This window comes from Mesoplodon bidens, assembly GCF_964165515.1.
Source record: "Mesoplodon bidens genome assembly, chromosome: 4".
NCBI lineage: Eukaryota > Metazoa > Chordata > Mammalia > Artiodactyla > Ziphiidae > Mesoplodon > Mesoplodon bidens.
The window spans coordinates 174,024,800-174,048,950 of record NC_138160.1 but is presented as its reverse complement, the minus strand read 5'-3'; the positions used below and the strand labels follow the sequence as shown (position 1 = coordinate 174,048,950).

The 24,151-nt window shown below is 44.8% G+C and overlaps 2 protein-coding genes and 1 pseudogene across 4 annotated transcripts in view; 1 reads left to right on the top strand and 2 right to left on the bottom strand.

Moving 5' to 3' along the window:
* CANX (calnexin) overlaps nt 1-6,175 on the bottom strand; it is a 29,522-nt gene extending 23,347 nt beyond the window's left edge. The window contains exon 1 of one of the 2 annotated variants that reach the window (XM_081233129.1): nt 6,022-6,175. The gene's annotated coding sequence lies outside the window, so the exon portion shown is untranslated. The remainder of the gene's footprint in view (nt 1-6,021) is intronic. The other variant, XM_081233130.1, reaches the window with a different exon arrangement.
* A 521-nt stretch (nt 6,176-6,696) lies between these two features.
* LOC308616452 (large ribosomal subunit protein uL30-like) lies at nt 6,697-9,117 on the bottom strand (annotated as a pseudogene). Its single transcript has 2 exons — nt 8,561-9,117; nt 6,697-6,802 (listed from the first exon to the last, which is right to left on the bottom strand). The product of its transcript is annotated as a large ribosomal subunit protein uL30-like (transcript).
* An 11,960-nt stretch (nt 9,118-21,077) lies between these two features.
* CBY3 (chibby family member 3) lies at nt 21,078-23,830 on the top strand (the record flags this gene model as incomplete). Its single annotated transcript, XM_081232686.1, is given in 4 exon segments — nt 21,078-21,879; nt 23,151-23,174; nt 23,176-23,752; nt 23,756-23,830. Coding segments are annotated over 4 exon segments (726 nt in total). The 5' UTR covers nt 21,078-21,829.
* Between the last annotated feature and the right edge of the window lie 321 nt (nt 23,831-24,151).

Here is a 24,151-nt window from a genome sequence, read left to right as displayed (position 1 = left end):
GGAAGACTCAGAAGTGAGTTGGATTAGAAATACGAACCTCTTACTCCCTTCCTTCCAGTTAATAAGTGTTTTGTTTTTAATAATAAAATATAATTATCCACGTATATCCAAGTCAGAGAAGCTCTACGCCCTGGGATCACATAGACAAATGTACACAAAGCCAAGAAAAGAGGAGCTAAACATATGCACATCTGTAATATACGTTTATAAATAATACGAATGATTTCTGACTTGCTTCTCAGTTTCCCAAGGACAGAGCAAAAAGCCCAGTCCTCAAAATCTGAGTCAGAAGGATGCTTCAAGAGAAACGAATCTCCTCACTTTTAATGTTTCAGTTCACTCTTTTAACTTTTCAAAGAGTGAATTTATCTTGAATTCCAGAGATGGAAGTTTTCTATTTTAAAAACTGATGACTCGGAAAATGAACTCCTTATACAAAAGGCAGTATGGTGTGTGTGTGATGGTGTGGGCTGGCAAGTCAGAGAACGCTGGGTTCTAGACTGTCCTGATCCTCTTTGCGGCCTGGGTCAGCTTATTGGATTTCCAGGAGTCTTTTTTCCCTATTTTATAATGTAGCTAGTGGTATCAGTGGCTCGAAGGCTTGCTGTGAAAATATAAAAGGATAATACAAAGTCTATCAGAGTCCAGTACTTCATAGGAGTTCCCAAATGGTTTATTCTTTGATACAAAATTAGTACAACCACAGTGAATACATTTTCAATTCCCAGAATGGGCCAAAAGGTAACTGTGCCCGTACACCTCCTATATTTCAACAAAGCTGAATGATTTTATGTAACAAGAAACACTAGCTTTCCTCTGATTATAGTCTATGATTTCGTCTTTAACTCTTCCTGGCAACGGTGTATATACAAGTATAGCATTTGGACAGGGAAATATCCCTATTTATCTGTGATTTCCTTTTTTCCTGCTCTGCCACCAATTTTCTTTATGAATTCTCCCAAATTTAACTTATTTTTGGTTAATGATAATTCTGTTCTCAGCACACATTCTAAAAAAAGTCCATATTAGTTTCCTATACACATTTAATAAGGTACATGAGACTTCAACTGAACACAAAATATTCTATTTAACGGAAACAGACACATTCTGCATTGAATGTTAACAAATCCAAAACGGATCAACTTTACGAATGGGCAAGCGCTAAAGAAATATATATATTTGTCACCTCTCATTGGCAGAATCTTTATGCTCAGTAAGGGTCCATTCAGAAAAAAAATCTTTAAAACAAAGGGAGGCTCAAATTAGTTTTAAATTAAAATTAAACTTTAATATTTTCAAGTTAGCCTCGTTTTGCATCTATTTTCATAAAAGATATTGGTCTACGGTTTTCTTATGAAGTCTTTGTCTGGTTTTGGTATCAGGGTAATACTGGCCTCATAGAATGAGTTGGAAAGTGCTCTCTTGTATTTTTGGAAGCGTTTGTGAAGGACTAGTGTTAATTCTTCCCTAAGTATTTGGTAGAATTCACCAGTGAAGCCATTTGGTTCTGGGCTTTTCTTTGTAAGACTTTGCTTCTTAAAAGTAGTTAGGAAATTTCACCTCTAATTCCTTTAATCCATGAGTAATTAGAAAGAGGAACAGAAGGAATCCCACAGAAGGGATTATTTGTCTCTTAAGAGGGCTGAGGAAGTTCCTTTCTATTCCTAGTTTGTTGAGTGCTTCTATCATGAAAGGGTGTTGCACTTTATCAACTGCAATGATCATGTGGTTTTTGTCCTTTATTAATGCAGTATATTACATTCTTTATTATAGTTTGGTGAACCAACCTTACATTTCTGGGACAAATCCCACTTGGTTGTGGTGTATAATTCTTTTTTTTTTTATATAATTTTTAAATTTTATTTATTTACCTTTGGCTGCATTGGGTCTTCGTTGCTGCACGCGGGCTTTCTCTAGCTGCAGCAAGTGGAGGCTACTCTTTGGTGCAGTGTGCAGGCTTCTCACTGCAGTGGCTTCTCACTGCAGAGCACAGGCTCTAGGTGCTCGGGCTTCAGCAGTTGTGGCCCTCAGGCTCAGCAGTTGCGGCGCACAGGATTAGTTGCTCCGCGGCATGTGGGATCCCTCCAGACCAGGGCTCAAACCCGTGTCTCCTGCATTGGCAGGCAGATTCTTAACCACTGTGCCACCAGGGAAGCCCTATAATTCTATATGTTGCTGGATCCCATTTGCTAGCATTTTGAGGATTTTTGCATCTATTTTCTTAAGGGATACTGTTCTATGTTTTTCTTTTCCTGTGAAGTCTGTCTGGTTTTGGTATCATGGTAATATTGGCTTCACAGAACGAGTTGGGAAGTGTTCCCTCTTCTATTTTTTAGAAGAGTTTGTGAAGGATTGGTTTGAGGCTTTCCTTTGTGGAATTTTACCTCTTAAAAGTAGTTAGGGGCCTCCCTGGTGGCGCAGTGGTTGAGAGTCCGCCTGCCGATGCAGGGGATACGGGTTCGTGCCCCGGTCTGGGAGGATCCCATATGCCGCGGAGCGGCTGGGCCCGTGAGCCATGGCCGCTGGGCCTGCGCATCCGGAGCCTGTGCTCCGCAACGGGAGAGGCCACAACAGTGAGAGGCCCGCATACCGCAAAAAGAAAAAAAAAAAAAAAAAAAAAAAAAGTAGTTAGGAAATTTCACCTCTAATTCCTTTGATCCATGAGAAATTAGAAAGAAGAACAGGAGGAGTGGCCTAGCTGGTGTTCTAGGTTTCTGGGGTGGGGGGGGGGAAGATTTTTATTTTTTGGCCACGCCGCACGGTTTGTGGGATCTTAGTTCCCCAACCAGGGATTGAACCCCGGCCCCCTGCAGTGGAAGCGCCAAGTCCTAACCACTGGACTGTCAGGGAATTCCCAAAAGTGATTTTTTTAAAAAGGCAGTGTGTAATAAAAAATGAGAGGCAGTCTTTCTTTCATGTAGGCTATCCATTCATCTATTAATATACACTTTTATTTTTTTTAATATTTATTTATTTATTTATTTTGGCTGCAGCAGGTCTTAGTTGCAGCATGCAGAATCTTTGCTGCGGCATGCAGGATCTTTTAGTTGCGGCATGCATGTGGGATCTAGTTCCCTGACCAGGGATCAAACCCGGGCTCCCTGCATTGGGAGCACGGAGTCTTAACCAATGGACCACCATGGAAGTCCCAATATACTCTTTAAAAATGTTAAGTCTTACCTTAGGTTGTCTAATTTAACCCTCAGAAGAACCCCAGGAAGTTCTATCATCCCCATGTGACACACGACAAAACTAAGGCTAAGAGAAGTTACATAAGCTGTCCAAGGTCACAGTTAGACATAGAATATAGAATAGTGTTATGAGCAGGAACTCTGACGTCACAATCCCTAATCGGCTACTTAATAACTTCAGGGCCTCAGTTTCTTCATCTCTAAAATGAGAATAACAACACTATGTACTTCTTAGGATTGTTATATAAACAAAATGCATGTTAAGTGTTTATGTCAGTACTTGGCTTACAGTAAGTGCAACATTAGCAGTGATTTCTACTATTACTAGGTATTGCCCAGTGACACCATTTAAGTTTTGATGGTTCTAAAACTCTGAGTTTTAAGGCAATAAGAAATTTGAAGTCTTAGATTGAAAAGGCACCACTTAAAAGGAATTTGACTCCAGTCACAGATAACCATTTTAATACTACTACTTTCTGTCCCTCTGACATTACTACATGTGCATCTAGTCAAAATATAGAAGCACTTAAAGGGCGAAAAAAGTACATAAAATTCAAAGTGGTCTTTATTGTAAATGATGATCCACTTAAAAACAGATGTATACTACTGCCTAGTTTACAGTTTTGAATTTTGCTTTTCACTGACAGGAACATTAAAATCTCTTTTTCCATAGCACTTTCTTTTCTCCTATAAACTAAGTAGGTTTAAGATGTGGATACGCAAAACATTGCTGGAGCTTCTAAATTATTTAAAAAACAAAATTCTCCAAATAATTTTCACAGCTCACAGTTAAGCTTAGTTTAAAGGCACATCTGTTTTAGTTAACAAAGCATTCAGCCTGCACTTTACTGACAAAGTTCTACGGTAAGCTATATAGGTTATAACTATGTTCAGGCACTTGTATTATTCCCTAGGAGTTGTTATGAGCTGCCAATTCTTCTATTTGCACCGTTCATTATGCCATTCCAAGTAATTTCATGTTCACCATCTCATTTGTCCTCCGGGTAAGGTATCCAGGGCACTCTTCATTCCCATTTTAAAGAGGTGGAAACCAATGTAGTGCATTAAGCTAGTTACCACGTTAGGCCTGGACTTCAAGTCTCTTGAGCCTCCCTGTCACTTCATTCCCTTAAGCTATCTCTCAGGGCAAAGTGACCTCTGTAACTGAAAGGATGCAAGAGCAGGATTGCCAAAGCTGCAGCAACAACTTCCCTCAAAACGTTCACCCCTCGAGGTCCTTGAAAGATAATGTGCTAGTTGAAACTGCTGAGTTAAGATAGTAAGGTAGGGAGGGATGCTAACACCCATTATCAGATAGGTCAGAAAATTTGCTTGTTGTGCAGACACATTTACTCCAATACAAAGTCTCATAATCCAGTTCCCCCGCTTATTTGCTTGTGTACCCTGGGTGGTGCACAGAACTCCCCACACCATCCTTTACCTCTGCTCTAACTATAGCAAATGTACAATTCAGCAGTGATTTTATTCATGGCCCTTAAACAGCACTGTCAAGACTGAGATACAGAATGATTTTAAGATCAATACAGCGGCTCCTTTAAAAAAAACTAAACCAAATCAAATCCTCCCCCCAACCCACCAACTCTAGGTATTAGAAAATTAAGCAAAATGTTCCATTTCCTAAATTAGAGGAAAAGAGCCTAACTGTGGCTCACCTTTGTCCCCCCAACCTTTTAATATTCAGCTCAGTTTAACTTCCTTCAGGCAGCATTCACTTGTGTCATGGCCAGCAGTTAATCCACTACATCAGTTTCTTCCTCCTATCTCCATAAATGTGACTTTAGGTCCCAGGACTTAACCAACTCAAAACGTAGGATGCTGGTGTAGTGGACCAACATCATTCAGACCATAACAATTTATTTCAATCGTTTATCAAGCAGTTAAAGTCCTTTTTTATACACAATTTAATTCTAACAACTCCACCAGGTATTATATCCATTATTTGGAGAGAACTGGGGCACAAAGGGGAAGTAAACTGTCCAAGTTCACATAGCAACAAACTGCTGATGAAGGACTTGAATCAGAGCTTAGCCTTAACAACTACACCAAATCTGCCTCAACAGTAATTCCAACGTGATCATAAAATTAATCGCATGACCTTGAGCCAATCATTCAGAGCTCTGGGCCTCAGTTTCCTCCACTATAAAACCACCTGCCCACAGAGAGCTTTTGGGAGCTTTCCTGCTTTAAAAATCCTGTGAATTTACTAGCTTACTTATTCCCCATCCCCGAATAGATGTAAATGTTAGGACTGAAATTTTTCAACCACTGCGTGTTCTAGCACATTCTCCATACTCGTCGGGCTACCAGAGTCCAGTCTTCACTTTGTGGTTTTAATTTTCAAATACTGAACCTGTAATGCTAATCCTGAACACTCTCTCTCGGCCCACTATCACCCTTCCCCACTACTAGGGATACCGACTAGGCCCGGTCCTATTCCAGACCTTTACCCGGTTACACCAGAACACCTCGCAGCTTCACAAGCAGCCAACAACACGCTTAAGAAAGCCCTAGAAGCAAAGCCAGAAGGAGAAGTTAGCTTTCCCAGAGGTCAAGAGAGGCTCTAGGGCACCTGCCACGCCTCCCGACCCCGCCGGCGCGGCTTGGGCCCGGCTCCCCAACTCAGGCGGCCCAGGTTCGGGCCTCGCCCTTCACGGCCCGAGCGTCCGCCTGGGCCTGAGCTCTCGAAACCCGGCCGGACCCCTCGGCCCCGGCCACGCCCGGCTCCTCGGGCCCTCGGCCGCGGCGCCGCGTACCCAGGCCCCCAGGAGTCCTCACAGGCCCGAGAACACGATCAGGCCTCCCGTCTCACCTCGAGCCTCAGGGGGACCGCCGGCGGCGCCCGCGTCTCCTCCCGCCCGCACACCCGGCCCCGCGCTGCAGTAAAGACAGCGGCTGAGGTAGCACAACCGTCACGTGCTGCAGAACCAAAAGGCCTTGACTGCCGCGACCGCCGCGCGAGCGAGCCCCACTGCACGAAGCCCGGCCCTGCGTCCGCCCCTCGCTCCTGACTAGCTGAGGCCAGCGCTAAATCCCGCCCCCCCGCGCAAGCTCCGGGATTCGGTTGGTCGATGAGACCATCGCTCTCTGCACTTTCCCATACGCCCCCTAGGGCTATTCTTCGTGGAGAGTGGGGATTGGCTGGGAGTGAGGCAGGAAGTGGCCGTTGGTTGGGCGGGAGGGAAGGGGTCGGGCTGCGGCGGAATGGAGTACCGCCCAGGGCGCGCGCCCTGAGGCGGGGCCGGCCGGGCCGGCGTTCTCGCGCCCTGTTGCCCTCGTTCTTTATTAGGCCCGCTGCCCGGCGTTGCATCCCAGTCTCTGTGGTTCCGACCCTTCCTGGGCCTGCACCTGGGTCTCGGGGTCTGGCATCCCGTTTCCTTCTCTGGAGGGGCAAATGGCAGCTGGCAAGAAGGGGTGGGAAGTCCGGTGAGATATCGGGAAGGGCCTGGTCCCCGATGCAGCGAGTGCGCGGCGCTGACGGAACCCGTCACGGCTCCTTAAGTCTGGCCTGAGGTCGGCTGCACCACGCTGTGTAACCAGGCGCCACCGTTCCTGCAGAGTCACTGCTCTGGGCCCAGCAGCCTGAGGCCACCCTGTTACCCAACATCAAATACAGTCCAGAACACTACCCTCCAAGGTTATTTCAACTTTCAATTTGTGATGTTTCCTTAAGTAACATTAGACAAAGAGGGCACAAAGACACACTGACAACAGGATTGAAAGAAAAGGATGGTGCAATGGAAAAATTTCAAACACACCAGAATTTTTGTAACTCACTTTTAGCACATCTTCAGTTTTCAGTATACTGAGAACCTCAGAAAATGGAAGTGGTCTATGGTTTTTCTAGACCTTTATAGGTCCTGGTCTCTGTCTTCCATTTGTTTGGATACCCAAAGGCTGAATGCTAGGCTGGGAAAAACTAGACTCAGTAGGCCTATCAACTACCCCAGGAGCCAGCTTTATTCCCTCCCATCTGGAAGGGAAAATGAGAAGTCAAGAGTTTGGTATTCTCCAACTCTCATCCCCCAAATTTGTGTTAAAAGCATTTGCTTCCTTTTTACGTGGGGAAGTGGATATTCGAGGCAAAATGATGTTCTGGATGTCACAGTTGCCAAACAATGAGCTTAAAGTGTAGTTACAGGAACTGTATGTGAGCAAAAGAGCTACTGCAGCAAAGGTAACTGCTAAAAGATGGTGGTACTAAAGAGAATTTAATGGGATTTTGAGTTGGGAGGAACTGCTTTCATCTAGAATGGACAGGGAAATAGGTAAGACTTGAGCTGGGCCTGGTAGGATAGGCAGGATTTCTATAGGTGGAGACTTGGAGAAAGGCTTCTCTGGATGAGGGAATGGCATATGCAAAGGCAGGAAAATGGGTATTGTGTCTGGGGACACCATGTGTGAGAGTATTTTGGCTGGAGAAAGGTGTTCAAGAAAGTAATAGGAGATCGGTCAGCTCCAGAGTTGGGTTAGGACCTAGCCAAGCAGTCTGTAGGGAGATAGCTTAAATTCTAGGTTTGGGTTATGATTTAGATATTTAGGGAAGCTTTTTTTTTTTTTTTTTTTTTTGGCCACACCACGTGGTATGCAGGATCCTAGTTCCCCAACCAGGGATCAAACCGGCCCGGCAGTGAAAAAGCGGAGTCCTAACCACTGGACCGCCAGGGAATTCCCTAGGGAAGCATTATTTTAATATCATTCCAGGGCAGTGGATAAGAATCTGCCTGCCAATGCAGGGGACACAGGTTTGATCCCTGGTCCGGGAAGATCCCATATGCCAAGGAGCAACTAGGCCTGCGCACCACAACTACTGAAGCCCGCGTGCCTACAGCCCATGCTCTGCAACAAGAGGGGCCACCGCATGGAGAAGCCCGCGTGCCACCACTCTGAGGCTGGTTAGGAAGCCACTTCTTGAAGTTGATTAAAGAGCAGAATTAGGGAATGACAGGGTGTATAGAAACAAAAGCATTGAATGTTGATGCTGAAGAGTGCTCCACTGGATTCAGGAGGCTAGGGAAAGAGAAGAACCAAAGGCAATGATGAGAGTATGAGCCGGAGTGACTGGTGGTAAAGTATAGAGCCCCTAAAAAAAAGGAAATTCAGGTTTAGCTGATCCTGGGAATCCTGGGTCTGGGCCCAAGACAGAGCAGGACTGTAGGTCCTGCCAAGAATCTTGGAATTCTAGGGGTTTTTCTGCTAAAGCATAATGTTCTTAAGAAGAAGTTGAGGACAAATCCCTGCAGAATGAGTTTTTTATTTTTTTATAGTCTGAAATCAGTCACTGTTTATTAACTGACCAGATTACAAAAATAATCATGGTAGACACACCTCAGTTCATCCATCTAACAAGCCTGTTAGATCTGTTGATCTGGGCTCCTGGAGAAGATAATTTGAAGGGCCACAGGAAGCTGTATTTTCCAACAGTATGGATCTCATCAATAAGATCCTCCATGTAGATGATGCCATATTTACCAAGGGATGGAGCAAAGTGTTATCTGTCAGGGCAATTCTCTTCTTGTTGATTTTGCCATAACAATAATTGTAGATGCATTCATTTTCTGACTTCAGGTTCTGGTACCCCCATGAAATATGGTTCCACAATCCTCAAGTGTTAACTGAAGCCGTGCTGAGCTTAACAAAGGTGCCGTTGAAGATGCAGCGAAAACGAAGAAGCTGTAACACCTTTCAGATCTCTGGGCTCACACCATTGATACCTGTGATCCTGATGAGGAATGCCCATGTGGGTCCAGCAGGTACACCAAACTTGCCCGCTTTTCTTGTCATCCTTGCCATCTGAATCTCAGTTCTATCTGCCTACATTCCTTGTGAAAGTGCTTAGCTTTTTCATAGATAAGCTTCTTCCTTGCCTTTTGAAGCATCTTTTGGGCAAACTTCCTTCTCAGGCACTCGATCTCAGGCTCTGTAAAATCCCTCCACTTGTTTCTTAAGGCTTTTCCTTCTCTTCTACACCCACCATGGTTCCAGCTGGAAAAAGGCATAAGATCTTTTCTTGCTAATGCAAAAGGTACTTAGAGGTATTGGAGTATGTCTTTAAGAGAAATAATCATTTTATAATTCTTAGATGTCGAACATGTGGGAGATTGGGTTGAATGTATTTTTTTTTTTTTTTTTTTTTTTTGCTGTACGCGGGCCTCTCACTGCTGTGGCCTCTCCCGTTGCGGAGCACAGGCTCCGGACACACAGGCTCCGCGGCCATGGCTCGCGGGCCCAGCCGCTCCGCGGCATGTGGGATCTTCCGGGATAGGGGCACGAACCCGTGTCCCCTGCATCGGCAGGCGGACTCTCAACCACTGCGCCACCAGGGAAGCCCCCGGGTTGAATGTATTTTGACCTTAAAATCTGCAAGGTGATTTTCAAAATAAATTATTTATATTCATTTAAAAATGCACATATGGGGACTTCCCTGGTGGTCCAGTGAGTAAGACTCTGCGCTCCCAATGCAGAGGGCCTGGGTTCGATCCCTAGCTGGGGAACTAGATCCCGCATGCACGCGTGCCGCAACTAAGAGTTTGTGTGCTACAACTAAGAGTTCAAATGCTGCAACTAAGAAGCCCGCATGCTGCAACTAAAGATCCTGCATGCTGCAACGAAGCTCCTGCGTGCTGCAACTAAGACCCAGAGCAACCAAAATGAATAAATTTTTTAAAAAAATAAAAATAAAATAAAAATGCACATATGCTTTGGCCCAGCAATTCTACTCCTGGGAATATATCTGTAACTATATCTAGGTTTGATAGAATATTCACATGATGTACTTGTGTTTAAAAATATACACAGTGATGTGCATTGCAGCACTGTTTGTAGTATCCAAATCCTAGAAACAACCTAACCACCATCATAGAGAACTGGTTAAATAAAATATATATAGCTCATCCATATAATGGTTCTGCATTGGAAAGCATTCAGTGAACACATATGTGTATAGATATGATTGCCAAGATTTAGTGTTATGTGAAAAAGCACTGAGAAAAGTATGTTTCCTTTCATGTTGCCAAGGGAGCTATATTCTCATGGATATAAGCTTGGACAAACAAGCTTTCTGGAAAGATGCATGAGAAACTGCTAAGAGTGGTTGATGCCCAAGAGGTGGCTAAGACTTTGGAAATGGAAAGGAGATATTTTTATAATGTGTATGTTATTTTTTTCAATAAGTAGTCAAATTTCTGCTTTTGTGCTTAGATTTTCAAAAAAGATAGACTATATATTAAAAACCCACCATAGGGCTTCCACCGCAAGCCTAGAGCCCATTCTCCGCAACAAGAGAAGCCACCGCAGTGAGAAGCCTGAGCACTGCAATGAGGAGTAGCCCCCACTCACTGTGACTAGAGAAAGCTCGTGCGCAGCCATGAAGACCCAACACAGCCAAAAATAAATAAATAAAATAAATTTTTAAAAAAAGTAATCTTTTGATGTTCCGACTACCTGGTTTTTGTTGCAAAACCCCCTATATATCTTGATTCCTACCTTACCTCTTTGGAGCAGTCCCTCTGAGCTATCTGAGAGGCTATCCCCTGGGCTTAAGTCCTCAGCAAGCCCACCAAATAAAACATAACTCTCAACTTTTAGGTTGTGCAATTTTTTTTTTTTTTTCAGTTAACAGACTGCTCTTCAGCCACTGTCGCTGGACCTCCTTGTACCACCTCCTGGGTTCAGATCTCCTGTTTCCTCAACTCCTAGACCCCACATTTTAAAAATTCAGCTTTATTGTACCGTTCCATGATTTTGGTAATGTACAGCACATACCACGTCACCACTACATAATGAAGATATAGAACATTTCCATTACCCCATGAGTTTCCTCTGAAGTTCTTTCTTTTCCCCCGACACCAAATATGTGTTCTCTTCTGACACCACTTCTGTCAGTTCAATTCAGTTTTGACACTAACTGCCCGGTTAGTCTCAGACACCACAGGTTTAGAGGCTAAGACTGCCCCCACATCAGATGCCCAGCTGCAAATGAGGTGCACAGGCTACCCACATGTCTGCTTGACCAGCTACAAATTTGGTGGTTCCCATGACCCCTCCCTTCAGGTTCAGTAATTCAAGAGAATAACTCACAGAACTCAGGAGAGTGCTTTACTTGCTATCACAGGTTTACTAAAAAAGCTACAACTCAGGAACAAATGGAAAAATGCATAGGGCAAGGTATGGGTGTGTATGTGTGTGAATGTGCAGACCTTCAGTACTCTCTCTGGGCATGCAACCTCCCAGCACCTGCATGTGTTGACCAAGCTGCAAGCTCTCTGAACACCATTATTTAGGAGTTTTTTATGGAGGTTCCATTAGTAGGCACGATTGATAAATCGTTGACCATTGGTGATTGTACTCAATCTCCAGTCCCTCTCCCCTTCCTAAAGGTCAGAAGTGGAGCTGAAAATCCTACTCCTCTAAATCACTTGTTTTGGTTTCTCTAGCACCCTTATCCTGAATTGATCAAGGGGCCCAGCAATAATCACCTGATTAGCATAAACTCAGGTGTTGTTGGAAGGGGACATCATCATAATGATATGAGGATATGATATTCATAATGATATGAAAAACAAAAGGCACTCATCACTCAGGAAGTGCCAAGGGTTTTAGAAGCTCTGTGCCAGGAACCCAGAACAAAGACCAAATGTATATTTTATTATACCACAGTTTCCTCATATCCATTCCCATTCCATCCCCACCACCAGCATCAGGCAAAAAATTGATCTGCTTTCTGTTACTCTAGAAAAGACTGGTCATTTCTAGAGCTTAATATAAATGCAATTATATAGTATATAGTGTTTTGTATCTGGCTTATTTCACTCATATTGTTTTGAGATCCTCATCTGTGTTGTAAAATGTATCAGTAATTTGTTGCTTTTAATTGCTGAGTAGTAGTCTATTGTACAACTATGCCACAGTTTATTTATCCATTAACCACGTAATAAGACAACTGGGCTGTTCTCAATTTTTGGCTATATGATATACAACTGCTATGGACATGGTGTACCACTCTTTGTATAGACATATATTTTATTTTTCCCTTAAAACCCAACATTTTCACTTTTTCTTGGTTTACTACCTCAATTAATAGTTACATCTATCCCAAGAAAGACTGTGTAGTAATTTTTTTTGAAATCTTGCACATCTAAAAGTGTCTTTCTTCTACCCTCACATAGTTTTTTTAACTTTATTGAAATATAATTTACATCCCATAAAGTTTTCCCACTGTAAGTGAATGATTCGTTGATTTTTAGTAAATTTATAGAATTGTGCAACCATTACCACAATCCAATTTTAGAATAACTCCACCACCGAACTTCCCTGGTGGCGCAGTGGTTGAGAATCTGCCTGCCAATGCAGGGGACACGGGTTGGAGCCCTGGTCCGGGAAGATCCCACATGCCGCGGAGCAACTAAGCCCATGCGCCACAACTACTGAGCCTGTGCTCTAGAGCCCGTGAGCCACAACTACTGAGCCCGTGTGCCACAACTACTGAAGCCCACGCGCCTAGAGCCCGTGCTCCACAACAAGAGAAGCCACTGCAATGAGAAGCCCGTGCACCGCAACGAAAAGTAGCCCCCGCTTGCTGCAACTAGAGAAAGCCTGCGCACAGCAATGAATACCCTATGCAGCCTAATTAATTAATTTTTTTTTTAAAAAGTATAACTCCACCACCAAAAAGTTCCTTTGTGCCTATTTGTAGTCAATTCCCAACCAACCCAAGGCAACCATAGAACTGCTTTCTCCCGCTATTGATCTCCCTTTTCTAGATATTTCACATAAATGGAATCATTATCTGACTTCTTTCACTTAGCATAATGTTTTTGCACTTCATTCATGTTGTAGCATGTATCAAGAATTGATTCTTTTTCCATTATTGAATAATATTACATTGCATAGGTATACATTTTGTTTATCCATGGCCACGCCGTGCAGCTTCCAGGGATTGAACCCAGGCCAGGGCAGTGAAAGCGCCAAATCCTAACTACTGGACCACCAGGGAACTCCCTGTATACAAGTCTTCATATGGACATGTTTCCATTTGAGTAGTACATAGGAATAGAATTGCTGACTTGTATGCTAAGTTTATGTTTAACTGTTTGACACTACTAAATTGTCTTCCAAATTGGCTGCTGATTTTACATTTCCCATGTAGGAGGATTTCAGTTTCTCCACATCATCGCCAATAGCCATTTTAGTAGATATAGAGTAGTATCTCACTGTGGTTTGCTTCAGATTCAGTGAGCCCCCTCTGGCAGTGAAGCTGTTGGTTTGTGCAGCCTCCCCAGGTCTGGGACAGCTAGCTTGCTGACCAAGCTGGGGGAATGTTAGCAGCCTCAGACAAGAATGCCACAGACTCTCACTATTCTAACCAGAGTTCAGAAGTTTTTCATGGATAAATGCTTCTCAATTTCTCATTTACTTTTGGTCAATTTCCAGAGCCCTGAATCTTTAGAAAAATCTTTTTTTCCAGTTTCATAATTGTTTTCTGGGGAGAAAATTTGCTGACTACTTTTGGTTGAAGATTTTTTTCTCTGTATGTTTTCGCTGTTTCCTGTTTGCTTGCCTTGGTCTCTATGTTTTACATTGCAAGGGTTTTTTTGTTTTGTTTTTGTTGTTTTTGTTTTTTGCCTTGTCTGCACATTGGAATTACCTGGAAGGCTTTTAAAATCCTAGTGCCCAAGCTGTACCCCCAGAACATTACATCAGAATCTCTGGGGGAGGGCCCAGCCATCTGAGAATCAAAATAATTAAATGAACTATAAACCACTGAAAAAGAGAACTGTAAACAAATTTTAAAAAGGAGAAGAAAAATAGAATTAGTAAGTCTATACCTGTAAAGAAAAAACTTACACTCCGGGCCGCCCTGGTGGCGCAGTGGTTGAGAGTCCGCCTGCCGATGCAGGGGATACGGGTTCGTGCCCCGGTCCGGGAGGATCCCATATGCCGCGGAGCGGCTGGGCCCGTGAGCCATGGCCGCTGAGCCTGCGCGTCCGGAGCCTGTGCTCCGCAACGGGAGAGGCCACAACAGTGAGAGGCCCGCATACCGCAAAAAGAAAAAAAAAAAAAAAAAAAAAAAAAACTTACACTCCTCTTGTGTTTCTTTTTTTAAAATAAATTTATTTATTTTTTATTTATTTATTTTTGGCTGTGTTGGGTCTTCATCGCTGCACGTGGGCTCTTCTTTAGTTGCAGTGAGTAGGGGCTACTCGTGGTTGTGGTGCGCAGGCTTCTCATTGCGGTGGCTTCTCTTGTTGCAGAGCACAGGCTCTAGGCACGTGGGCTTCAGTAGTTGTGGCTCACAGGCTCTAGAGCGCAGGCTCAATAGTTGTGGTGCACGGGCTTAGTTGCTCCGCGGCATGTGGGCTCTTCCCGGACTAGGGCTCGAACCTGTGTGACCTGTATTGACAGGCAGATTCTTAACCACTGCACCACCAGGGAAGTCCCCCTCCTGTGTTTCTTCTTTACTGTCACACTACTACCACATTCACATCACTTCCTACACCAGATGTGTGGGAGTTTTCCCCATGCCAAGCAATTCTGTGACACCAGCTGGGTGTCCTACAACTTAATTCTGACACTAGCTACCTGGAGATAGCTAGTGTCAGATCCCACAGGTTAAGGGCTTAGTTGTGTAAGACTGACCCCACTTCAGATGCTAATCGCAAGAATTGGATCCTCGGCTTACCCGCAATTTCTGTCCAACTTGGCTATAAATCAGAGGTTTCCATGACTTCCTCCCCCTTGGCTTCGATTATTTGCTAGAACAGCCCACAGAATTCAGAGAAACACTTACATGTATCAGTTTATTAAAGGATATGATAAAGGATACTGATGAGCAGCGAGATGAAGAGATACACAAGGCGAGGTCCGGGAGGGTCCCAAGCACGACTTCTGTCCCCGTGGAGCTGGATGTGTCGCCCTCCCAGTACATGGCTGTGTTCACCAATCTGGAAACTTTTTGAAACCAGTACTTAGGGGATTTTTATGGAAGCAGGATCAATCATTAACTCCATTTCCAACCCCTCTCCCCTTTGGAGAATGGGGGAGGGGAGGAGGGGCTGAAAGTCCCAAGTGTCCAATCATGGCTCTGTCTTTCTGGTGAACAGCTCCTATCCAGGAGCCCACCATGAGTCACTTCATTAGACCAAAAGACACTGCTATAACACAGGAAATTGAGGGATTTAGAAACTGTCAGGAACCGGGGTCAAAGACCAAATATTAGAACAAAAGATGTGCCTAGTGCTCTTAACACCTAGGAAATTACAAGGGTTTTAGGAACTCTGTGCCAGGAACTGGGGGCGGAGATATATATATATATATATATATATTTTCTCTCTCTCTCTCTCTATTATCTCACCATACCAGCAGAGGAGAAAGAAGATCTCTTGCTTAGAGTAGACTGCTGAGGGCCAACTGATACGTATGTGCTAGTGTTGGAAAAGCATGATTTGGCAATCATAAAGATTGGATCAGGCAACAGTCATCAGTGGATGCTAACTTTAGTGGGAATTTTGAGGAACAGGACATTTAAATGGTCTTAAAAGTGTCTTCCCACAGTAGGGAAGGTTCCCTTGCAACACTTAAATGCAATACCTATCCCTAGATGGGATTCTGTACTAGAGGGAAAAAATGCTATAAAGGACATTCTTAGTAAACTGACAAAATTGAAATATGGATGTTGTATTATATCAACGTAAATTCATAAGGTTGATAACTGTACCTGTGGTTACATAAGAGAATACACATTGAAGTATTTAGGGCAAAGGACTATGATGTATGTAAAAGGTTCATAAATGATCAAGGAAATAGGGTAAAATGCTGAGTGTAGGGGAATCTAGATAAAGGGTATAATGGTGTTCCTTGAACAATTTTTATTAAAAAAATTTTTTTTCCTTGCACAATTTTTAAATTTACAACTTAAAAAAGAAAAAAAAAAGTTCCCTGGTGGTCTAGTAGTTAGGATTCAGCGCTTTCACTGCTGTGGCCAGGGTTCAATCCCTGGTCGGGGGACTGAACTGAGATCCTGCAAGCCATGCAGCGAGCGTGGCAAAAAAAAAAGGGTCAGGCTCTCACAATTCAAGACAATTGTTCAGAGTTGTTCAGATCCTATAGAGCCTATTTTGGAAGTTAGAAGCCCCCAAATAATTCTGTTTTCTGCAGAAAGCCTCAGATTTTCATTTAAATGATAACAGGTACCTGTATAAAAAGGAATATTCAGGACAACTATATATGGGCTAATCAAAATATTAACCCACCACACATTCTTGTTTAAATGTCTATAAACATAAGCCAACCTATTTACAGCTGTTATACAAATATAAAACCACAATAAATTTATAAATTACCTATAAAGCATTTAAATTAACATTTCAATAGGACAACAAAAAATGTTTTTCTGCTGAAAATAAGTGCTATTTGACCTGTGATCTGCTCTCAGTGCCCTGAAGCAGATGTTTCCAAATTCAGCTGGCACACACTCTGTACTGTGCCATGACGCACATTCTAAGTCCACTTTTCACTCTTGAGAAGACTGAAATCTTCCATTCTCAGGGGAACTCAGTGCTCTCATGCCTGTCTGCTTACCTTCCCTTCTGGTTAGCCACCACCACTCAAACCCAAGTGCGGACTCTCAGGTTCCAGGGCGCTTCCTGGTGGTTATCTAGAGCAGATAGAACATCATCAACACTTTTTTTCAGTTATTTTTTAAAACAAAATTTAAACATTTTCTATAGAGTATTGCAGATTCCAAAGAACATGCATGTAACTAATTTTAAGGCAAAATGGCTTGGGAACAGCATGGGTATGAGAGAGGAAGCAATAGCAACCCTTAGACCACCACTGTGGTTACCCCTCATGCTGCATCCCACCCCTGCTGAAACCACCAAGCCCAAGAGGAAGGCTGAAGGAGAGCTAAAGAAGAAAAAGCCCAAGGGAAGGATGAACCACATAGGGGATGGGCATCCTTTCATGCATCCTAAAAAGGCACTGTGCAGAAAATGGAAGTACCGGGTGAAGCGTGTGCATTTTGTATAACTATGTTCTTCTTGTGTTCCGTGCTACTTGAATTACTGTTTTTATCAGGTCTTATACAAATGCAAATATTTGGTTTTTTTAAAAAAACTATGTTAGCACAGAGAACCCCTCATTGTTTCAAGGAAGGTTAAATATCACTAACAGATTATCTTACAAGCTGGATTGAAATGGTCATGAGGGTAAACAAGATTTTGCTTCCTTGGTTTTGGAACTATTCCTCTTGGTTGCCAAGAGAAGGGATCCACTGACATTTACAGCCACTATGGCTGTAAAGAAATGAAAATTCTTTTTAAAGTCCTCTCTCCTTTCCTCTGTGCCATCAGAATGAGCTTTACATCCTTAAACTCAGACCTGTTGGGACCTGGCACTCCTTTCCTCACAGGCTCCAAATCTGGTCTTTTCAGTGACATTTAGATGGAGTCCCTCAAAGGAGCCAGGAACCATTGTTATTGACTGTGCATTTTTAAATTCTACAGTTTTCAGGACTTCCCTGGCAGTCCAGTGGTTGGGACTCTGCGCTTCCACTTCAGGGGTCATGGGTTTGATCACTGTTAGGGGAACTGGGATCCCGCATGCTGCACCGTGCAGCAAAAAAAACAAACAAAACTAGTTTTCATTAAATTTCTTCAAAATCAAGGTCCGTTTGTGAAAGGAGTTAACATGTTAAGTGGGAGTTATTCCTCCTCTAAACTTTTCCTTTTCAAGTCATCAAAAAAGACTTCCTCGGGTTTTGTATCTTTTCCTCTTTTGTAGACCATGGAAATAGGGAAATTGAAAGTTGCTGAATACCATTCCTGATGATCACTCAGGACCTTCCTGAAATATCATGAGTGTTAATGAAAAGTAGATTTAATAACATAGACACAATTGGGGGGGTGGAAGAGGGAGTGAGGGAGAGAAGGCGAATGTGTGATTGGCTGGGTTAAAATATTCCTGGGCTCTGATTCCATGTCCATTAGACAACCTTCTGAGGGCTGATTCAAGCTTATCCTGATGATAAGAGAGAGCTTTGAACAGTGAGCATAAAGGTTTATTTGCGGAAACTGACATTCTAATTCTAAAATTAGGATAGAAATTCAATTACATGGAATTGAAATTATATGAAAATTCCAAGGACCTAGAAAACCAAAGCAGTCTTAAAAAAATTGTTTGAAGATTTACATTACCAGAGAAAGACTTACTGTAAGCTACAATAATTAAGAAAATATGGTATTGGTACAAGAATAAAAACAATAAAGAGAATAGAGGGCCCAGAAACAGTCATACATACACAGTCACATGATGAACAATAAAGACATAACGGCAAATAGTGGGGAAAGGCTAGTCTTTATAAATTGACAACCATATGAAAAGAACACTATCAACAAAAATTAACTCAAAATGGAACACACCAAAATGTAAAGCTAAAATGGTGAAACTTTTAGTTTGGCAAAGCGTTCTTTAATATGACATGAAAAGCATGACCTTTTGAGGGTCAAAGTAAAAATTGATAAATTGGACTTTATTAAAAACTTTTGCTTTAATAGACAAGCCATAGACTGGGAAAAAATATTTGCAAAACATATCTGACAAAGGACTTTTATCTAGCATTAAAGAACTTACACTCAACAAGACAAACAATCCAGTTTAAAAAAGGTCAAAAGACAAGAACAACTTCAGCAACAAGGGTAACAAATAAGCACATGAAAAGACACTCAACATTATTAGCCAACAGAGAAATGAAATCAAAATCACAATTTAGACACACCCACTAGAATAACTACACTTTTTTTAATAAACTTATTTATTTATTGGCTGCGTTGGGTCTTCGTTGCTGTGCGTGGGCCTTCTCTAGTTGCAGGGAGTGGGGGCTACTCTTCGTTGCGTTGTGCGCAGTCTTCTCGTTGCGGTGACTTCATTTGTTGCAGAGCACAGGCTCTAGGCGCGCGGGCTTCAGTAGTTGTGGTGCACGGGCTTAGTAGTTGTGGCTCGCGGGCTCTAGAGCACAGGCTCAGTAGTTGTGGCGCACGGGCTTAGTTGCTCCGCGGCATGTGGGATCTTCCCGGACCAGGGCTCGAACCTGTGTCCCCTGCATTGGCAGGTGGATTCTTAACCACTGCGCCATCAGGGAAGCCCATAGAATAACTAAAATTAAAAGGGTTTACCATACTAAGTGTTGGCAAGTATGTGGAGGAACAGGAACAGAAACTCTTTCAATGATGGTAGGGATATGGTACAACCATTTTGGAAAAACCTTGGTAACTTCATAAAAAGGTAAATAAACCTACCATATTACCCAGCCATTCTACTCCTAGGTATTTATTCAAGAGAAATTAAAGCACGTGGCCACACAACGAGTAGTACACAGATGTTTATAGCAGCTGTATTTGTAATAGCCCCCCAAACGGAAACAACCCAAATTTCCATCAACAGGTGGATGGAAAAACAAATTGTGGTATTTCCATATAATGGACTACTACTCACCAAAAAAGGAATGAATTGTTAATAAATGCGACAACATGAATGAATTTCAACTTAAAATAATTATGCTGCAAGAAGCCAGTGCAGGGACTTCCCTGGTGGCGCAGTGGTTAAGAATCTGCCTGCCAGTGCAGGGAACACGGGTCCGAGCCTCGGTCCGAGAAGATCCCACATGCTGCGGAGCAACTAAGCCCGTGAGCCACAACTACTGAGCCTGTGCTCTAGAGCCCACGAACCGCAACTACTGAGGCCGCGTGCCACAACTACCGAAGCCCACGTGCCTAGAGCCCGTGCTCCGCAACGAGAAGCCACCACAATGGGAAGCCCACGCACCGCAACAAAGAGTAGCCCCCGCTCACCACAACTAGAGAAAAGAGCCCACGTGCAGCAACGAAGACCCAACGCAGCCAAAAATAAATATATTTTTTAAAAAAGCCAGTGCAAAAATAAAAGTACATACTAAATAATTCTATTTATATAAAATTCAAACTAATCTATATAGTGATGGGAGCAGAGGAAACTTCTGAAGGTAATGTGTATCTTCATTATCTTGATTTTGGTTATGATTTCTTACCTCAAATTATCCAAACATATCAAAGTGTACATTATAAATATTGAATATATGTAGTTTATTGTGTCAATTATACCTCAATAAAACTGTTACAGAAAAAGGTTTCCCAGAAGGTGGCACTACCACTTGGCTCTGCCCTATGTTGTGAGCTCCCTGGAGCTGGGTGACCCCTTCTAGAGCCATCAGGATGCTGGACTAACTGGGAGGCCCCTGCAAGAGACCCTTGGGGTCAGGAAAGCCAAGTAAACGTGATGGCAATTGATTGGGTGTGGCTGGCGAGTAGGGCTGACTTCATTTCCTTCCACAGCTCAACACAGCACTTGTCCTTCCAACAAGCCCAACTCCTTTGTACCTCTAGCCCCTGTCTTCATGTAGCTAGTCTCTCATCATTCAGGTCTTAGTATGAATATCAAGTGCCTTCATCGAGTTCCAGGTCTAAATTGGTTCGTACACCTCATTTTGTCCTAAAGTCATTTCTGTATTTCTCTGTTTTCTTCATGGCATGTATCACAATCATAAATTCTTATTCATTTAGTTATTTCCTTTCATTTAAAAAATTATTTATTTTTATTTCTGGCTGCTTTGGGTCTTCGTTGCCGCGCGTGGGCTTTCTCTAGTTGCGGTGAGCGGAGGTTACTCTTCATTGTGGTGCGCGGGCTTCTCATTGTGGTGGCTTCTCGTTGCAGAGCACAGGCTCTAGGCACGCGGGCTCACCAGTTGTGGCTCGCGGGCTCTAGAGCACAGGTACAGTAGTTGTGGCACACGGGCTTAGTTGCTCTGCGGCATGTGGGATCTTCCCAGACCAGGGCTCCAACCCGTGTCCCCTGAATTGGCAGGCGGATTCTTAACCACTGTGCCACCAGGGAAGCCCCATTTCCTTTCATTTTTATTATCTATTCTCTTCCTCCCCCTTTTATGCTGCTGACATCCTACAAATCCCTTTACTGGGGGTGCACCCACCCCATAGGTGCCTTAAGTGTTGGCTGACAACTCACAGTTGCCCCTGACAATGACTGACTGAGGGCTGGGTGGGGGAGAAGAAAGGCACAGAAGATTGGCTCCCTTGCAGTAAGGAGACCTAACTCTGTGGCACAATTTCTACAGTTCCCCGTGGGATCTGGCTAGAGCTAGTCTCCACTTGAGGCCACATTCCTGCTTAGCTTTAGCTCTTTTCCCTGCCTTGTCCTGCTTCCCTTACTCTCTTCTCCCAAGAACACTCCCCCAGTAAATCCCTCAATAATTCTCATCTGAGGCTCTGCTTCTAGGAAACCTGACCCATGACACCCTTGGTTAGCTTCATGAGGGACTATTTTGTTCAATCCCCTAGAACAAATTCCTATCTTAGGCTCTGCTTATGACCTTCTCCCCCTTAAGAATGATAGCTTGATGACAGAAGATCTTCCTCATGTTGGAATAACAGTTTCTGGAACACAGAAGGCACTCAATAAGTGTGCTGAATGAATACAGGGGAGAGCCCAGGGGTCTGTTTTACAGCTTAGCTGATCTGGCCTAGAGGCATTGTTGAGTCATAGCCGGTAGACAGCAACTGAGTGGTTCAGGGATGCGGCCAGGCCTGGGACAGCAGCTTGGCACCTCCACAACATCCTCCAGGTGAGGTACAACATGTGAGGATTATCGGGGAAGGATCCTCTGGAAAGATGCAACCTCAAGGGTGGGCTGGGTTCTAGCCTTGGGCTTCCAAGAGACATGTCCCTGAGCCAGGTCTAGGGGGTAGTACTGCCCAGCTATGTGTGAGGAGTAAGTGTGTGTTGAATTAACGAAGGCATGACAGAGGGAACCCTGCCCCAGGGTTCCTTCTCTTTTCACTCTCCATTGGGAGGAGAGGAATTCAAAAGAAAGCATACAGTCTTCTTTCTCACACAACAGAATCAGCACGTACAGGAATGGGGGGAGAAGGAGTATGGGACACGTCTGTTATCTGGACTTTAGTTTCCTTGCGCATGTAGTCTGCTTGGGATAAAAGTCACATCCAGTCTGCGCAACCCCTGTTGGCTCAAGCCCTAAGCATAGGTCCTAGCCCGTGGCACATGCCCCTACTGGACTGACCACACCAGACTGTGATCTACACGCACACATCTGGCTTCCCAGCTGGACCAGGAGCATCTTGAGGGCAGGCACAGGCTGTGCTGGCACCCTCTACCCAGACCAGGGCCTGGCACAAAGCAGATGCCAGTCAGTTCAAGGTTGTAAAATAACTGAATGACGAAGGCAGTAATGCTGTTGGGTATGCTAGACATCCACCAGATACTTTTCAGAATGTAGATCCAGCCCTGGCTTCGCAATGCTTCAGCAGCGCCCTGTAACCCACAGAAGGAAGTCTAAACTTTTAAGCCGGCCTGTACAGCACCCTCATATAGTGCCCTGGTCCCCCTTTCCAGCTTCCTCTTCTGCTATTTCCAGCTCAATACCCTACACCAATCCTACCCCAAGCTCTTTCTCACATGTGCAACATTCGAGCCTTGCCTAGTTCTTCACTCTGCCTAGAGGCTCTCCCTTATCCACCCCCAATCTACCTGTCCAATTCCTGTGCATCTTTTAAGTACCTACTTGTCTCTGCTATCATTCCTTCCTCCCTTAAGGGCCTATTAACCCCTTCCAGCAGCCACCCAGCACTCAGAGAGCAGGGTTCTGGTCCTTCACCTGCCTATCTATCACCAAAGCCTGACAGAGTAACCTTTGGGGAAGGGGGTTTCGGGGAGACTTCTGCTAGTGCGAGTGTGCAGGGATGGACTCCTCAGTGGCCAGCAGCTGGCTAACCCTGAGCGCCAGCTGCGGGCCTGAGCCCTGCCCACCAGGCCTCGCGGTTTGAGGGGGCAGCTCGTCCAAGCAGGTTGCTCACCCAGACTCTTGCTCCCCAGCAGTGACCCTGGCTCGCCTTTTCATTTGGACATCGAGGCTTGCGAGGCAAGGGAGCAGCTTGGGTCGCCCGCGTCCTCGAGGCTCTGCTCCGGGTATCCGTACGCCCGACGAGGCCCACACGGCCCTTGCCCTGGAGGCCTTCGGGTGCCCGGCCTCGTGCCACGCGAGCCGCCTGTGGGAGCAGCTGCGGCAGTTCTGGGCCCACCATTTCTCGCGGCGCTTCTCGCCGCGTCGCCCTCCACTGCGCCGCATCTCCTCCATGTCCACCTTCTACCTGCTGGACCACCCGACGCGCCAGGCAGAGCTAGGCCTCAGCTACGGCACGCCGCGCACGCGCCTCAGCGACAAGACCTTCGTGTTCCGCGGCGGCCGGTGGACCGCAGAGCGCCAGCCGGTGCGGTCGCGGCCGCAACTGCCCTCGCCAATCACCTCTGGCTGGAAGGCGCAGGTGCAGCGGATCAAGACCCAGGTGCTGCTGGAGGAGAACAACTTCCTGAAGCTACAGCAGGAACTGCTCATGGACATGCTGACGGAGACCACAGAACGCATGCACCTGTTGGAAAAAAAGATAGACGAGGCAAGCACTGCCGCTGCGGCGCGCGCATGACAGAGGAAGATGCGCAAGCGCGAAGGCGCGTGCGGCGTGCTCCTGATCGAGCCGCTTGCCCCAGAGTCGCGGTGACGCAATAAAACCCGTGCGGCGCATGCGCACCTCGCTCCTCACCTTCGGCCCCGGCGCGTTCACTGTGGCCCCTCGAGTGCCCGGCCAGGAGAGGGCTCCGGGTGCGCGGGGGGTCCGCTGCGCGCCTTCAGGGACCATCACTCCGGGCCTGGTGTGGAGACTCAGCCAGCAGCCCGTCTCGGGAGGGTGCGATAGGGCGGTGGAGGAAGATGTTTGCAGCCCGTTGGGAACGCGGAGTGGGAGCCAGGCTTGCAACAGTGCAGCAGGGGGCGGGGATGTCAGGCGATGAGAGGTAGTGGCAGCAATGGCTTTCTTGGCCCA